This window comes from Ahaetulla prasina, chromosome 1 (genome assembly GCF_028640845.1).
Source record: "Ahaetulla prasina isolate Xishuangbanna chromosome 1, ASM2864084v1, whole genome shotgun sequence".
Classification (NCBI taxonomy): Eukaryota; Metazoa; Chordata; class Lepidosauria; order Squamata; family Colubridae; genus Ahaetulla; species Ahaetulla prasina.
Genome location: NC_080539.1, coordinates 352,045,352 through 352,063,340, shown reverse-complemented (window position 1 = coordinate 352,063,340; position 17,989 = coordinate 352,045,352). Strand labels below are relative to the sequence as shown.

Below are 17,989 nucleotides of genomic sequence, written 5' to 3'. Positions count from 1 at the left end.
TCCTATCCTATCCTATCCTACCCTACCCTACCCTACCCTACCCTACCCTACCCTACCCTACCCTACCAGTCCAAGAAAAGCACAGTCCTATCCCCCTCATTCATATTTTCTCAAGATTCAACATAAACAAGTTTCAGTCTGTATCAAAGGACGTCATTTCTAGTCCCCCGATTATCTTTGTTGCTGTTGTCTAAACCTGACTTAAATCTTTAAAGTGAGAGGCTCTAATCAGTTAATCAACCAATCAACCAACTAATCATTTAAAATGTTTAAACTGACCAATAGCTGCAGCTTTTTGGGAGCTTTAAAACAAACGCAAACACATAAAAATACAATTTGAGTTAAAACGTACCCAAACAAAATGCAATAAAATACAGAATAAAGACACTATGTAACTTAGGTAGCAGCAAATTGGTCATCAAAACCTTTAAACAATATTAATTAATATACAAGTAGAATATGGTTCAAATATAATTCAGTATTCAAGGTGGGATCTGATTAATGCAGAATATGCTGGAATTATAAATTTCTGTGATTTCAACACCATAGTTCTGTTCAGTGGTGGGATTCAAATTTTTTTACTATCGGTTCTGTGGGCATGGCTTGGTGGGCGTGGCATGGCTTGGTAGACATGGCGGGGAAGGATACTGTAAAATCTCCATTCCCACCTTACTCCAGGAGAAGGTTACTGCAAAATCCCCATTTCTTTCCAATCAGTTGGGACTCGGGAGGCAGAGAATAGATGGGGGGGGGGAGCCAATCAGAGGTGCTATTTACCCCTTCTCCGAACTATTCAAAATTTCCGCCACTGGTTCTCCAGAACTGATCAGAACCTGCTGAATATCACCTCTGGTTCTATTGATTCTGATGTTTCAACTATTAATTAATTAATTAATTAATTTTATTTATTTATTTATTTTGTCACAACATCATACAAAAAGATTATATAGTATATACACATATAAACATATATAGGAAGAAGAAAAGAAAAACAATAGGACAGGAACGGTAGGCACGTTTGTGCGCTTATGCACGCCCCTTATGGTCCTCTTAGGAATGGGGTGAGGTCAATAGTAGAAAGTTTTTGGTTAAAGCTATTAGGATTATGGGAAGAGACCACAGAGTCAGGTAAAGTATTCCAAGCACTGATGATTCTGTTGCAGAAGTCATATTTTCTGCAATCTAGATTAAAGCGGTTTACATTAAGTTTAAATCTATTGGTTGCCCTTGTATTATTGCAATTAAAGCTGAAGTAGTCTTTGACAGGAAGGACATTACAATAGATGATTCTGTGAGTTAAACTTAGGTCTTGTCGAAGGCGACGGAGTTCCAAGTTTTCTAAGCCTAGGATTTCAAGTCTGGTGGGATAAGGTATTTTGTTGTTTTCTGAGGAATGGAACCCTAAGTTCAAGTCTGACCTTATCCATGAAAGCCAACTGAGTGACTTTGGACCAGTCACTTTCCTCTCACAGTGTTGTGGGGAAAATAAGAGAAGCGAGATATGTTAGATACGTTCACCACCAAAAATAATAAAGTTGGGATATAAATAAATAAACAATAATACTTTTCTTTTGAAAAGTATATGGCATCAAAGAGGCCAATTTTTTGTTTCTATAAAATCCCATATTGGTTGCTTTCAGTAATGAAATTTGAGTGTATAGCATTGGAAGTTTCCTGAATAGAAAGTTAATAAATAAGCACTGTAAAATGTTTGTAATTTTCAAGAAACAACTTGCTACAAATCAGCTAATTTCTTCAAAATGAAGCAGTTTATTTAAACCTCACATTAAACAGATAAAAACCCTCTGTTGTTCCATACCAAACAATGCATTTAAATGAATGCAATGTTTTTGTCGCCTGTATATTGTATTCATTTTGCTCTTGGTTTTTTATCACATTTATAGTCTCTTATTTTCCTTGTTCGTGACTGGAGCTTTCCCTATGAATTTGCTTACGGGGCTGAAGGTGGAGCCAAATTTTTGGAAAAACGTCTCAAGGTTGGTATTAACAGTTGCATGTGTTCTTATTTGATTTTCCAGCTTAATTTTATTTATGTATTTATTTATTTATTTATTTATTTATTCGATTTTTATACCGCCCTTCTCCCGAAGGACTCAGGGCGGTGTACAGCCAAAGTAAAACGAACAGTGCAATATACAATTAAAAAACGAATTAAAAAACTTATTACATAATTGGCCTAAAAATTTAAAATATATTAAACTAAAACCCATTAAAATTCATGATAAAAATTTAAAATTTAAAAACCAATAAAAATTCAAGCCAGCCCCACGCGAATAAATAAGTGTGTTTTCAGTTCACGGCGGAAGGTCCGAAGGTCAGGTATTTGGCGTAAACCCGGGGGAAGTTCGTTCCAGAGGGTAGGGGCCCCCACAGAGAAGGATCTACCCCTGGGGGCCGCCAGCCGACATTGCTTGGCGGACGGCACCCTGAGAAGTCCCTCTCTGTGAGAGCGTACGGGTCGGTGGGAGGCATGAGGTAACAGCAGGCGGTCCCGTAAGTACCCAGGCCCTAAGCCATGGAGCGCTTTAAAGGTAGTAACCAAAACCTTAAAGTGCACCCTAAAGACCACAGGTAGCCAGTTCAGTCTGCGCAGGAGTGGTGTTACTTGTTAATGGGCACTTGTTAATCAGTTCAGTCAATAATGAAATAATATTCACAGATTAAGGTTATCAAATTAAACTAAATTTAGTTAACATTAAATCAATTGAGAGTCATTCTTGCAGGAAAAAAAAATAAATCACCGTTTTAAGGTACTGTTGTTAAATTTACTGCAGGGGGCAGCAGAGCGGAAAAGCCTGGTTGACCAATGAGAACTTGTGCATCACACCCTGTGTGGTGGGTGCAGCCCAGTGGTGAAATCCAATTTTTTTTATTACTGGTTCTATGGGCGTGGCTTGGTGGGCGTGGCAGGAAAGGATACTGCAAAATCTCCATTCCCACCCCACCTCAGGGAAAGGATACTGCAAAATCACCATTCCTTCCCGACTCCTGGGGGAAGGATATTGTAAAATCTCCATTCCTACCCCACTCTGGGGCCAGCCAGAGGTGGTATTTGCCAGTTCTCCAAACTACTCAAAATTTCTGCTACTGGTTCTCCAGAACCTGTCAGAACCTGCTGGATATCACCCCTGGTACAGCCTCTTAACATACCCTCAATTTTGGTGGCATGTCTGGGGAAAAAAAGTGAATTCCTGCACTTCTGAGATGGAAAGGTATGAAAACTTTTTTTTTTGCAAGCCTAAAATAGACTTCATGCATTTAAAAGAAAAAATGTAGCTTCTCTCAACAGGAATAAAACTGGAAAATCCTAGCCCCATTCCCTCTGACACAGGTTAACCCCCTGATACAGCCTTTGCATCATCTCTTTGCCTATTCCAGACTAATTTTCTCCAGACTAGTTTTTATGTCTGTGGCTCACAGTGAGGAGGGCAGGAGTAGACCATTTTCAACATAAGGATAATGATGACTTTGTCCTCTAAGAAGTCTAGAAGGTGCATTGATTGGTGTGTGATGATCTGGTCAGGTGGGTAAGGTTGAATTGTTTTAACGTTTGGGATGGCTAAAATACGAACAAGCTGCATTAAGTCTTGTGAAAACTGAATGATATTTTGCTATTTTTAAAGCCAAAGAAATCTTTAAAAAACAGAAAATCGTACTCTTAAAAATTGAAATTTTGCTATCGGATATTATGGCCCAGTCTGGAGAGGGCACAATGAGCTTTTGAGGATTGCCTCCAAACTGTGGGATGGTTCCTGCTAAATCTTTTGTCCAAAAGGTGATGCATGAAATAAGAGATGGATAACTTTAGGACTTTTGTGCCAGTAGAAATGTGACCTGAACCCATATTAATGAACCTGTTTTTTTTTTTTTAAAAAAAAAACGTATATGCAACTGTACAAATACACATCACATTGTGAAAAGATGAGGATTTCTTTGTGGCAGCTGCCTTCTTCCACCAACTTGGAGGAATTTGGGCCTTGAGTGCTGGATATAGGATTTCTGCAGTGGCAGGAGGGATGAATCCAGAGGGAATTTGTCTTCTGCTTGAAGATAAATAGAGGCTGGCATTGATTCAAGAAGGTTTACCAGGGCACAGTTTACAGCAGTATTTTTCAAACTTTTAAGTGTATGTGGATTCTAGCTGAGGAATTCTGGGAATTAGAGGCCATGCATCTTAAAGTTGCTAAGTTTGAAAAAGATTGGTGTACAGGCTATGCTTTAGAAGGATCTCTGTCTGCTATTTTTGTATATAGGTAGTCCTTGACTTACAACAGTTCATTCAAAGTTACACCACCACTGAAATAAGCTATTTTTGACTGTTTTTCAAACTTGCAACCTTTGCAGCATCTCCATGGTCACATGATCAAAATTTGGATGCTTGGCAACTGGCTCATATTTATGACGGTTGCAGTGTTCCGGGATCCTGTGATTTTATTTCTTTATTTCTTTATAATTTAATTTCTATACCGCCCTTCTCCCGAAGGACTTAGGGTGGTTTACAGCCATAATTAAAACACAAAATACCAACAACAAATTTAAAACAGAGTTTAAAAACAAATATTTAAAAGGCCGAATCAAACAAAAACGGTCATAGACCGACATAAAACCCATTTAAAATTACAATTAAAATTACACTTACGCTAGTCCCGCGCGATGAAATAATAAAGTCTTCAGTTTGAAGGTCCGGAGGTCAGGGAGTTGGCGTAACCCCGGAGGCAGCTCATTCCAAAGGGCCGGAGCCGCCACAGAGAAGGCTCTCCCCCTGGGGGCTGCCAACCGAAATTGTTTGGTCGACGGCACCCTGAGAAGACCCAGCTTGTGGGAGCGCACAGGTCGTTGGGAGGCTATCAGTGGCAGAAGGTGGTCTCATAAATAACCCGGTCCTAAGCCATGGAGCGCTTTAAAGGTGGTAACCAACACCTTGAATCGCACCCGGAAGGCTACCGGCAGCCAGTGCAGGCTGCGCAGGATAGGTGTTATATGGGAGCAACGAGGTGCTCCCTCTATCACCCGCGCAGCCGCATTCTGGACTAGCTGGAGCCTCCTGGTGCTCTTCAAGGGGAGCCCCATGTAGAGAGCATTGCAATAGTCTAGGCGGGAAGTAACGAGGGCGTGAGTGACCGTGCGCAAGGAGTCCCGGTCTAGGAAGGGGCACAACTGGCAAATCAGGCGAACCTGATAAAATGCTCCCCTGGCGACGGCCGTCAAATGTTCCTCTAAGGACAGCAAGGTGATCGTCTCTTGTCCCTTTCTGACAAGCAAAGTCAATGGGGAAACCAGATTCAATTTAACAACCATGTTACTCACGTAACAACTACAGTGATTCACTTAACAACCATGGCAAGAAAAATCAGACACGGGACAAAATTCACTTAACAACTTAGCCACAGAAATTTTGGGCTCAATTGTGATTGTAAGTCAAGGACTACCTGTACCAAGATGCAACAATGGAATCCCTAGTTACGAATAACAGAGTTATACTTGCCCTCCTTAATTGCCTGTTGTTCCCAGGTTTCTGGAAACCAGCATGAAGAGCTGCAGAACGTACGGAAGCATATACACTCCTGTTTCACCAACATCTCCTGTTTCCTTTTACCTCATCCGGGTTTGAAAGTAGCTACAAATCCCAATTTTGATGGGAAACTCAGAGGTGAGTTCATTGGCATCAGTAAGAAACCAAGCAGCACAAAAACTGAGTGTTGGAGGTAATGTATCCAGATGTGGGTTTCACATAATTTAAAAACCGGTTCGCCTAGTGCAGAACCGAAATGTGAGCGAATGGCTTCAAACACACGGCGATTACACCTTCTCAGTGAGTAGAGCGGGCGAGGCACGGCAATCAGCTGGGCTGCGTGGGCGGGTGAGCAAGCCAGAGAGTGAAATATATAGGATGGGCTGGGCGGATGGGCGGCCCAGCCAGTGGTCGGAACTACCAATTCGTTCAAACCAGTCCAACCCGGCAGCTCACCTCTGGCTGTATCATAGACAAATTTGAGGCAGGGTTTGCAGAAGTGTGTGTTGTCTATGGCTGTTTTAGGGATAACATTCATTTTCAATCAATCAGAATAGAGCAGGAAGAGACCTTGGGGGTCTTCTAGTCCAACCCCCTGCTCAAGCAGGAGACCGTATACCATTTCAGACAGGTGGCTGTCCAGTCTCTTCTTAAAAACCTCCAGTGATGAAGCACCCACAACTTCTGACGGCAAGCTGTTCCACTGGTTAATTATTCTCATTGTCAGGAAATTTCTCCTTAGTTTCAGGTTGCTTCTCTCCTTGATTAGATTCCATCCATTGTTTCTTGTTCTATCTACTGGTGCTTTGGTAAATAAGTTGACCCCCCCATCCTTTTTGTGGCAACCTCTCAAATACTGGAATACTACTATCATGTCATCCGTAGTCCTTCTTTTCTCTAGACTAGGCCAAACCCAAATCCTGCAACTTTCTTCATACGTTTTAGTCTCAAGGCCTTTAATTACCGTTTTCCAAATTTTCCAAAGTCTCAACATTTTTTTTTGTAATGTGGTGACCAAAACTGGATGCAGTATTCCAGGTGTGGTTTACTAAGAATTTATTGATAAATAACCCTCTCATTAGCCAAAGAGACTCTGGGAGTCTTACAATGCCATAAAAGCATATTTATAAAAACATTAAAATTAACCACAAATAAATACAGCTAGTCTTACTCGACTTACAATCACATCTGAGCACAGAATTTCTGTAGCTAAACAAGAATTTTGCCCCATTGTACGACCTTTCTTGCCACAGTTGTTAAGTGAACCACTGCGGTTGTTAAGTTAGTAACGCGGTTGTTAAGCGAATCCAGCTTTCCCGTTGACACTGCAGCCATCATAAATACATGCCAGTTGCTAAGGATCTGAATTTTGCAATGGTCGTAAGTGTGAAAAATGATTCTAAGTCCATTTTTTCAGTGACGTTGTAACTTCAAATGGTCACCAAACAAACAGTTGTAAGTCGAGGACTACCTGTAAAGGCTAAAAACCAAGAGGATGAAGCAATATAGGGGTGGGTTTTTGTCTCTCACTTGACCAACCATTTCCAGCATGGAGCGCCCCGTATCAGTACTGTATCAGAACTTTTCTGGTCAACCAGAAAAGCCAGGATTTAAGGCACTTCTGAAAGGACTTAAAGGAGATGGATCTTACCTCTGGTGGCAAGATGTTCCAGAGGCCACAGCAGAGAACGCTGATGGGGTCTAAATGAGAGGCCTCAAATGCAAACAAACAAACAAACAAACAACCCATCCCATTGGGGTGAGACAGTTCTTCAGATAATTTGTATTCTTCTGATTGCCATTCTGAGAGAATTTCTCTTCACCCATTCAGATACCTTCAACATGATTAGAGAGTATTCCTTAAGGGTAAACTATGACCTCTACACAGAAGAGGAGAGCAACACAGCAGTATCATACAGAGACGAGGTTTATTTCGTGGTTGAATTAGGTTTCTGATTGGGCCATTCTAACTGGCCTCTGGGCTCATGGGCATCAAACCAGGTTTTGCAAAGGCAGTAAAACTCTTTTGGCCTAAGAGACACATTTGTTGATCAATACTTTTCAAGCTAAGGGTTGCAAAGGGGCCCGTCTAGTAATAAAGTGACATTATTGCGATAGAGATTTCAACGGTTTTTGGAGGAAAGTAAGATTCTGCCAAATTCTTTGGAGAAATGCTGTCTCAGGCTATGCCATGGAAATGTCCAGGGAATAAGGAGACCTTTGAACAAACTGCTGGTATTGTTCTCTCCTAATTCCCAGTATAATGTTAATATGGCCATGATGGATCTGATAGTTCGAACCCTCCAGGGTTAATCTTTCAAGAATTGTGTGATCCTAACAGTCATGGCCATCTCCAGGTAAAGGTTTGGAGGATGTAATAATTAGTAGACCATCTCAGAAGGTCCACCAATAAAATATTCGTGAGGACAATCCAGACTAGACAAAAGGAGCATGGTGGCTGGGCTCACCCATTGCATTAGCACTTAGACTTATATAGCGCTCCATATAGTGTTTTACAGCACTCTCTGGGAGATTTACAATGTCAGCATATTGCCCCCATCAATCTGGGTCCTCATTTTGCTGACATTGGAAATGCCGACATGGAGGTCTGAGTAAATCTTGAGCTGGTCAGGATTGAACTCCAATCTATGGTCAGTGTTAGCCTGTAATACTGCATTCTAACCACTGCACCAACAGATTCCTAATTAATTAATTAATTAGTTAATCCATGATATGATCTGCTTGGTTTTGGCTTTGCTTATTAAATCAATTTAGCAGTTTTGGTTTGTAAACCATGGTTAATGGTTTATTTTGATCCTGGTCATTGGAGGTTCTTTAGCATGCTGTAGTTTAAATCTAGCACAATGTATGAACCAAACTGCTCTTGCCAATACATTAATGAGCAATTGGTCTTCTGATTGTCCAAACTTCTATTATTATGTTGAGCATCTGACCCTGATAAAATTTATCATCTTGGGTCAAATGAAATAGGCAATGTCTGCTATTGCCATCCTGATCTTTTCATTCTCAATTGGTACTGTAGAAAAGTTTGTATAAGTGACATTATGTTATATCTGCCTCAATATCTTATTCATGGGTAACAGTTAAAAATACGTTGACAGAAATTGTCCAAAAGATCCACGTTATAAGTTAGGACAGGGGTCTCCAACCTTGGTCCCTTTAAGCCTTGTAGACTTCAAATCCCAGAGTCCCTCAGCCAGCAAAGCTGGCTGAGGAACTCTGGGAGTTGAAGTCCACAAGGCTTAAAGGGACCAAGGTTGGAGACCCCTGAGTTAGGAGACAGTATTTTGGACACTTTGGTATGGAATTCATATTTTGATTTAGATAATCATTGGTTCACTCTGAAATCTCCTCAGTTCTTGGGGTTTCTAGTGTTCCCATTGCAAAAGGCACACTCATAAACAAGGTTCATGTTCCCCTTATAGAAATAGATGATGATTTCATCAAAAACTTGAAAATCCTGATTCCATGGCTACTGAGCCCCAAAAGCCTGGATGTCAAGGAGATCAACGGGAATAAGATCACCTGCCGAGGCCTTGTGGAATATTTCAAGGTGAGCTGCAAGTGTAAAAGAGAGGGCTTTCTGGCTTGGAATCCTCCATTTTCTAGGGATCAGTGGCTAAGGTCCCCTTTGCCATATTGGGCTCAGGTAGAAACAGAGAGCAGTATCTACAGGAACAGATTTCTCCAGAAACAGTTTAGAGCAGGGTCTCCAACCTTGGTCCCTTTAAGCCTTGTAGACTTCAATCCCAGAGTCCTCAGACAGCAAAGCTGGCTGAGGAACTCTGGGAGTTGAAGTCCACAAGGCTTAAAGGGACCAAGGTTGGAGACCCCTGAGTTAGGAGACAGTATTTTGGACACTTTGGTATGGAATTCATATTTTGATTTAGATAATCATTGGTTCACTCTGAAATCTCCTCAGTTCTTGGGGTTTCTAGTGTTCCCATTGCAAAAGGCACACTCATAAACAAGGTTCATGTTCCCCTTATAGAAATAGATGATGATTTCATCAAAAACTTGAAAATCCTGATTCCATGGCTACTGAGCCCCAAAAGCCTGGATGTCAAGGAGATCAACGGGAATAAGATCACCTGCCGAGGCCTTGTGGAATATTTCAAGGTGAGCTGCAAGTGTAAAAGAGAGGGCTTTCTGGCTTGGAATCCTCCATTTTCTAGGGATCAGTGGCTAAGGTCCCCTTTGCCATATTGGGCTCAGGTAGAAACAGAGAGCAGTATCTACAGGAACAGATTTCTCCAGAAACAGTTTAGAGCAGGGGTCTCCAAAGCTGGCTGAGGAACTCTGGGAGTTGAAGTCCACAAGTCTTAAAGTTGCCAAGGTTGGAGACCCCTGGTTTAGAGGTTAAACCCCTTCAGATGTGGCTGAAAGCAGAATTTTACCATCTCTAGTGGCATAGCTAGTAATTAAGACTGCTGTGAGTTGCACTTAAATCATATTTAGAAGTCACAGCTTTTCCATTCAGTAACTTAAAAAAACAAAGACAGCATTTTTAAAGATATATTTGGAATCACCATTAAAGGCATAGCATCCATGACATAGTAGACGTCATATGGTAAATTAATATTGTAGCTCTGTAAGTAGGAACTTAGAAACACTTTTGACATTTTTTGACATAATATTTTATGGGCAGGTTTTAAATGATGTTCCATATATTACTTGGAGTTTTTAAACTTGTTTTTCTCCCAGGCCTATATTAAGATCTACCAAGGAGAAGAGCTCCCTCATCCAAAATCAATGTTGCAGGTAATTACTGCATTCTGGGGGGTTGGGAACATATATTTCTATGGGAAGGAGAAAGCATTTTTTCCCCCTATCAATTTCTATCGATCACGAGAGGTGACTTACAGAGCAAATCAAGTCTCTTAAAGATGTGTGAAATGCTCAGATCTTGCACTTCCCATTAATTTGGGAAGGGCAACAAATTAATGGAATTTAATACAGCGATGGGAGAACATAATGGAGAGCAGGTGCAATAATGGAGAGCATGTGCAAATGGCCAAGAGGTCATAGTGATATCTCTCTTTAGTTAGAAACATGCAAAAACACCGAAACCAGTGGTGAAATCCAAATTTTTTTATTACTGGTTCTGTGGGTGTGGTGTGGCTTGGTGGGTGTGGCTTAGTGGGCATGGCAGGAGAAGGATACTGCAAAATCTCCATTCCCTCCCCACTCCAGGGGGAAGGATATTGCAAAATCTCCATTCCCTCCCCACTCCAGGGGGAAGGATATTGCAAAATCTCCATTCCCACCCCATTCCAGGGGGAAGGATATTGCAAAATCTCCATTCCCACCCCACTCTGGGGCCAGCCAGAGGCGGTATTTGCTGGTTCTCCGAACTACTCAAAATTTCCACTACCAGTTCTCCAGAACCTGTCAGAACCTGCTGGATTTCACCCCTGACTGAAACATTAATTTTATTCAAGTATAGTAAAATAATGTTTACTTTCAAAGGAATAAAACATAAATGTCAATAAAAGTTATTTAGTGGACAAAGTAAGTATTTCTACTTATTGCTTAGCAAGGCATCTTGGTCCAAATTGTTTGTTATGCCTTTTCCAGGTCTATGTTACATGTTTGTCTTTGGCCCTAAGAAGTTAGAAAGTAGGAAGGAGTCCTAAGTGTGTCTCTAGGCCAACTTTTCCCACCCTAGTACCATCCAGATGTGCGAAATCCTAGCTTTTAAAGTTTCTTCATGATGTCTGGGAATTGTAGGCATTGTAATTTAACACTTTGGGGAAAAGTTTGGTTGGGAAAGAGTTCTCAGTTCTATAAATGGGCCTTTGAGACTTCCTGTTCCCAACTCCTTGGACTGCAGCCTTGAAGTGAAAAGTGTATGCTGTAGATTAGTGTTTCTCAACCACAGCAATTTCTCAACCCAGTAATAGGTTGGGGGATTCTGGGGAGTTGATTTCCACACATCTTAACATTGGTGAGGTTGAGAAACACTGCTGTAGATGATCCTGATGTTCCTCCATTCCATCTACTGACTGCCATACAGCCTCCTTCAGCTTGCAAAAGCCTGGCTGATGCTCTCAATCCAAAAGGTTTCCCTTATCTCTCCCAAAGATGCTTTTTTCAAGAGGCAACCGGACTTTCTGGTTTTTCTTTGAAGACGTTTTGCTTCTCATCCAAGAAGCTTCTTCAGCTCAGAGCTGAGAGCTGAAGAAGCTTCTTGGATGAGAAGCGGAATGTCTTCAAAGAAAAACCAGACAGTCCGGTTGCCTCTTGAAAAAGTACCTGTGGGACAACCATGACCGGGATGACTGAGAATCTCCATAGACATTTCCCTTATCTCAGTTTTTCTCCCCTTTCCATCAAATTTGCTGAACCGTAAGGAAAAAAGCAGTCCCTGCTTTATCACCAGCTCCTTAACTGATTAACTGAGGACTAGAGGAGAGATTTTGTGGAAAGTATTTAATTAAAGCATAGAATAACCTCTTCCAGGTTAAATGTGCATTCACTAGGAGAGAAAAGGGATTGTGGATGGAAAAAGAGAACTGATTGGAGTCACCCCGAAAATTTTTTTACAAGTAGTAGAGAAGCTATTTGTGTATTATTCTGTTGGGTGTTTATTTATATAAGATTTAGATTTATATCCTTGCCTTTGCTCCAAGAGTTCAAGGCAATGTGCAGAGCATTTCTTCCAACACATTTTTTCCAAAAAACTTTTTTTTCCCCTTGTGCTGAATGAGAATGATTCCTTCAGACCCATCCAGTGGTTGACATGGTTTGCTTGATCCTGACTTTGAGCTTCCCTGATGCTTTAGGCAAAAAAAAGCCGCCTTGCTTGCAATTAATAAACTCACAGAATTTTCCAACTGTTATGGTCAATGGCCTCCTGTTTCCATAGCAACATTTTATTTTCCTCTTTGTCCCTGTTCCCCATTCTGCCTTTACAGGCCACTGCAGAAGCAAACAATCTGGCAGCTGTTGCCACTGCAAAAGATACTTACAACAAACGAATGGAAGAGGTAAGGCTCAGATTCTGTCCCATCGTTTTTCTAAGGAGCCATAGCTCCTTCATTCCATGTAAGGCCTCATGGTGTCTTCTGAAGAGTAATGTAGTTCTGTAGTAATGTAGATCCCCCGGATCTCAGGGGAAGGTCTTTGAACTTTTCAGCCCCCAGATTCATTCGACATTGCTGCGTTATGGTCTGGTCATCCTGTCCCCAAAAGTCATCTGAAATCTTGTGAGTTGATGATATGGTTGCAAGATAGTAGAACAAGTCAGACAAGGACAGTGAAGATGATCAGAGCAGTAGAAACTAAGTCTTATGAAGAAAAATTTAAAGAGCTAAAGATGTTAAATCACTATAGTATCCAAAATGAGAGATTCCGTGGACTCCCATGGATGTCAAGCAGATCAAGACTTGTTCCAAGGGAAAGACATGTAATAATGATCTATCCGTTAAATGTTAAGGGCAGTCCAACAGTGGAACTAGTTATCCAAAACTTCCTTTTACTTGAAGGAATCAAGCAGAGCGTAGATAGACATTTAATGGAGATCTTTTAATTGCAATTCCTGTACTGAGCAGGAGGGTGATGGCCTAGTTACATGTGAATAAGCCAGCTTTCTCAGCCTGTTGAATTGAATTCAAATTCCCAGCTAGTATGACGTTTTTTCATATTGTCTCCTCTAGGACTAAGTGTCACAGTGGCTCAGTGGCTAAGATGCTGAGCTTGTCGATCAAAAGGTCGGCAATTCAGCGGTTCGAATCCCTAGTGCCGCATAATAGGGTGAGCTCCTGCTACTTGTCCCAGCTTCTGCCAACCTAGCAGTTCAAAAGCACATATAAAATGCAAGTAGAAAAGTAGGAACCACCTTTGGTGGGAAGGTAACAGCGTTCTGTGTGCCTTTGGCATTTAGTGATGCCAGCCACATGACCACGGAGTTTTCGGACAGCGCTGGCTCTTCGGCTTTGAAACAGAGATGAGCACCACCCCCTAGAGTCGTGAACGACTAGCACATATGTGCAAGGGGAACCTTTACCTTTTTACTCTAGGATTTCTGGGAACTCAAATCTAACAAATCTGTTGGATGCCTCATTTCTTTGGTCAGGGGTTTACCCTGTGGGTTTTTTTTAATGCTTTACTTGCTTGTTTCAGGTGTGTGGAGGGGACAAACCTTTTCTTGCACCCAGTGACCTTCAGAATAAACACCTGGAGATCAAGGAAGAGGCAGTGCGGCAATTCCGTGGTGTGAAAAAGATGGGGGGTGAAGAATTCAGCCGTCGCTACCTCCAGCAGTTGGAGGCAGAAGTTGACGAGCTCTATGTCCAGTATATCAAGCACAACGACAGCAAGAACATCTTCCACGCTGCTCGCACCCCAGCCACCTTGTTTGTTGTCATCTTCATCACTTATGTCATTGCTGGTGTCACAGGCTTCATTGGATTGGACATCATAGCCAGTCTCTGCAATATGATCATGGGGCTAACTCTGATCACCCTTTGCACATGGGCATACATCAGATACTCCGGGGAGTACAGGGAGCTGGGGGCCGTCATAGACCAAGTGGCAGCAGCACTCTGGGACCAGGTAAGAGCTCACTAACCATTCTTGAGCCTTAACACTAGCATTCCTATCAAGCCTTTAGTCCCCCTAGATCAGGAGTCTCCAACCTTGGCAACTTTAAGCCTGGAAGACTTCAGCTCCCAGAATCCAACAGATAGCAGTTTGGAGAAACCAATAAAGAAGAGTATTTGTAGCTCAGGGTTGAAATGAGGAGTCTTTGGTGCTCTCTGAATTGGTTGTCTTGCAAATGTTTCATTACCCAAACTAGGTATAATATCATCAGTGCTAATAAGCAGTGGAGTTTGCTCTCAGTGACCCCTCAGTTTGGAGGTTTGCTGTTCAAAAGGACTGTGTTCTTTTACATCGCAGGAAATAATTGCAGAGACTATGAAGGAGATTTAGAGGGCTGAAAATCACTAGTAGGCATCTTAATAGTAATGAAAAGATCAAAGTCAAATAATGTTTGCTCTCTTGACTTCTCCAGGTATGGGAAGACCTAGAGCCGTGTTTCTCAACCTTGGCAACTTTAAGATGGATGGACTTCAACTCTCAGAATTCCCCAGCTAGCCATCTCAAAGTTGTTACAGTTGAGAAATACTCAACTTGTGTTACTAGCTACTAGTCAATATAAAGACAATTTGAGAGATTAATGTTCCCCAATGGATTTACCCTCTAAATATGAGAAGGCAGACATAAAAGGCTCTGGTTATCTTTTCAGTAATTAAAGTAAAAGATTTAAAAGCAAATGCATCTCTGATCAGAAAATCCTTAACAAAAATCATGTCTAAATCCCATATGGCATTAAAGCAGAGGCACATATAAACCAGGATGCTTTGACATTTTCTTCTTGTGAGGACCAGTGTTATAGTGTCTGTTTTTCAGCTGGGCCTTCTTTTGTAACCTGAATTGGCCAAGTTGCTTTGTGGGGAATTGGGATTGGTTTAAAAATCACTCCCAATTTGATGGTGTTGAAAGGTGAATTATTATGGAACATCATTAAAACAGCAACAAATGTATAGTACATGCATGAAGTTGGATTGTGCCCAAATTCATCTCAAGATGATCCTTCTAAGAGTCCCCTGATAAATAAACAGGAGTAAATGGTGTCCAGTTACTTGATGGCTATATCAAAGAGTGTTCTAATCCAACAGGTTGAGGAAGGTTTGTTTAGATTATGTTATTGTGTTGAACTAGGTTTCCTGGGTTTTAGTCCTTGCATAAATATCTGCATAATGCACTTTAGAAATCTTGTCTTCAGATCTTAGGTTTATCTAATGTTTATATGGTTTATATATTATCTTCCAGGCAAAAATCATGACAACCATGTATTTAATAATCTGAACTCTCTCCTTTATCGATGGTTCAAGAGACCTCTCCCCAAAAGAAGTAAAAGAATAAACAGCAAATCTATAGAATTGATATTAAAATAATGAAGTCAATACTTAGCTTAAATATAGAAGGGCAATGTTGCTAATAAGATAGCTTTTGACTGGATGAACTGGTGGCTGGAAAAATGAATGAGGCAGCTTTATAGGTTCAGTTAGCAAGAGGAAGAGAAGGCAGAATAAACTGAATGTACCTTCTCCAGGCTGCTTCAGGGTACAGTGGGAACGGGAATAGAAATGCGAGGACATCTTGTGTTCCTTCTCTTACCTTGGTTTTTTTCTTTCTTTTTACAACTGCCTTTTCTGCAGGGCAACACAAATGAGGTAAGCCAATTTATTGCTATGCAAAAGCAATTCCTTCTCCACCAGTATACATATATGAATGGCTGTGCATGTGGGTTCATATTACTTCAGGGTATTTGTATTCGTTTTAAAATCTTTCCCATCCTAGGCTGGAATTGGGAAGGCAGCTGCAGAATTTGACTGCTTGGCTCATTTTGGAATTCAGATCAGAGACCAAAAAAACCTGTTTAATACGGCTCTCAGGGCATACCGCAGTGTCCATTGTTACATGCAGATTGTACAGCAATCTGTAATGGATTGTATCCATTAAATCTGCTGCTCTTCCCTGTAATGTTTGCTGGGAAAGGATCCAGGTCCCTGATGCTAGAGGAAGCAGGGTCAATTCTCTAGAGAATACCATCCCTGAAATAACTTAAAACATCAATTCCTCTGGCAAAAAGCAGAATTCTAAAGCCAGTGGAATACATGTAGTTGAACTGAGAAATTTGCACTGTGTTTTCACATTTTACATAAATTCTAGCTAGGCATTAGCTTGAGATAAAGCAAAAAGGAATGGATACATGCAGCATCTGCATGCTCAGGAGTAATCCGTGAGAAGAACAGCTGAAAATTTTTTTCCTCTCCTGTTTTTTATGTTTTGGTTTTCAGGCTTTGTACAAACTTTACAGTGCAGCTGCCACACACAGACATTTATACCATCATGCGTTCCCTTCAGCCCAGAAGGTGGAGCCCAAGGAAGGGACAGAGAAAAAGAGTATGTAATCCAGATGCTTTCCACAGAGGTGCAAGAAATACATCATTAAAACACGTTAATCACTTCTGCATCCATGTACCAATCTCTGGCACTCCTCAAAACGGAAGATGGAGAAAAATGATAACTCATTCACATGCACCAATGGCTTAAGTGTGGCTGCTTTAATTTGGACAATGCCCTGCTTGAGAGTGGATGAATCAGCATGACTGTCATTTTCTTTTTAAAAAGGAGGCAGTGACTTAATTTTGCTGCAGACTCAGTACTCTTTGGTTCTTTAGAAAATGCTGTTACTTTCAGATCTTTTTAAGAGCATAAGGCCAGAGCCAGAGATACTAATTGTTTCTCCTTTTACACCAGATTTTTTTCCTCACAGCTGAGCCATGCCATCCCAAAGAAGCAAGAACGGGATGTAGCAGCAGTGCAGCTGACGATCATGTACACAACTGCTTGTGTGGGCTTCTCTGAATCTGAGCCCCTTGAATCATTAAGACCATCTTAGGCTTTCTAGGGGAAAAAAATAAGACTCTCTTTTGAGTCAAATTCAACTCTTGGTAACTTCATGGACACATCCATGTAGTTTGATGAAGAGAAGTATGCAAATTAACTTTTATGTGCACTTGGAGGATTTTGTGAGGCAAACCTGATGAATAAAAGTAATGGTCTGCCTGTAAACTCTACACCTATTTAAGTGGGGTTATCCTAACATTGCCCAATGTACACCTAAAGGTTTTGATATGCACACTTTTTTTCATACAGCTTATTCACTTGCCTTCTCTGAAGTTGCAGAAATTTCCTTTGCTATGATATGTTAAAGAGATGGAAAAGCCTTTTTTAACATGTCTTTGAAAATTCCACTGTATATATATATTTGTTTAGTGCATAAAGAGTGTTCCTAGTTTTATTATGTTATTGTTGATTAAAAGTTTGTTCCTAAGACAATTACCTATTTGTTGTTTTATTAATTTCTGAATATTCATGCAGAAACTTCCCTGTGTCAAATACAAGAATTTACACTGCATCTGTTTCACTTACAATATTTGTCATTCTGCTTTCCTTAACAGCAGCCTTTTTTGGTGAAAAATCTGCACAAATTCTTTTTAAAGAACAATCAAAATTGAATTGTGTGTTCAATTCTTATAGGGTGAATTTAGGATTAATTCTAGTTAGATTGTTGCAGCTCAGTATGTTACAGAAACACAAACTCAGACTATGAGGGAAGCTTATGGAATGTGGCATATATGAATCTAGAAAATGAGTAAATTCAGTAATCTGGCTAACCATATTGCACAAACATACCCACAAGGCCTATGAATGTTTTGTCCTACATTACCACATCTAGAGGCATTTAAAGGTAAATGTATTCAACATGGGGTAATGAATGCAATCCGATTAGGACTAATCCATTCCGCAGCCCACCTCTTTGTTGACAAGGCAAAGAAGTATGAAATTTAGAAACAATAT

The 17,989-nt window shown here is 40.8% G+C and overlaps 1 protein-coding gene across 1 annotated transcript in view; it reads left to right on the top strand.

Moving 5' to 3' along the window:
- Nucleotides 1-17,878, top strand: part of ATL1 (atlastin GTPase 1) — a 43,937-nt gene extending 26,059 nt beyond the window's left edge. Inside the window, exons 7-14 of the mRNA XM_058163107.1 lie at nucleotides 1,905-1,997; nucleotides 5,533-5,671; nucleotides 8,980-9,107; nucleotides 10,259-10,315; nucleotides 12,472-12,543; nucleotides 13,679-14,110; nucleotides 15,781-15,795; nucleotides 16,423-17,878. Of these exons, the coding sequence (XP_058019090.1) occupies nucleotides 1,905-1,997; nucleotides 5,533-5,671; nucleotides 8,980-9,107; nucleotides 10,259-10,315; nucleotides 12,472-12,543; nucleotides 13,679-14,110; nucleotides 15,781-15,795; nucleotides 16,423-16,536 (1,050 nt within the window). The 3' untranslated portion in view covers nucleotides 16,537-17,878. The remainder of the gene's footprint in view (nucleotides 1-1,904; nucleotides 1,998-5,532; nucleotides 5,672-8,979; nucleotides 9,108-10,258; nucleotides 10,316-12,471; nucleotides 12,544-13,678; nucleotides 14,111-15,780; nucleotides 15,796-16,422) is intronic.
- The last annotated feature ends 111 nt before the right edge of the window (nucleotides 17,879-17,989 follow it).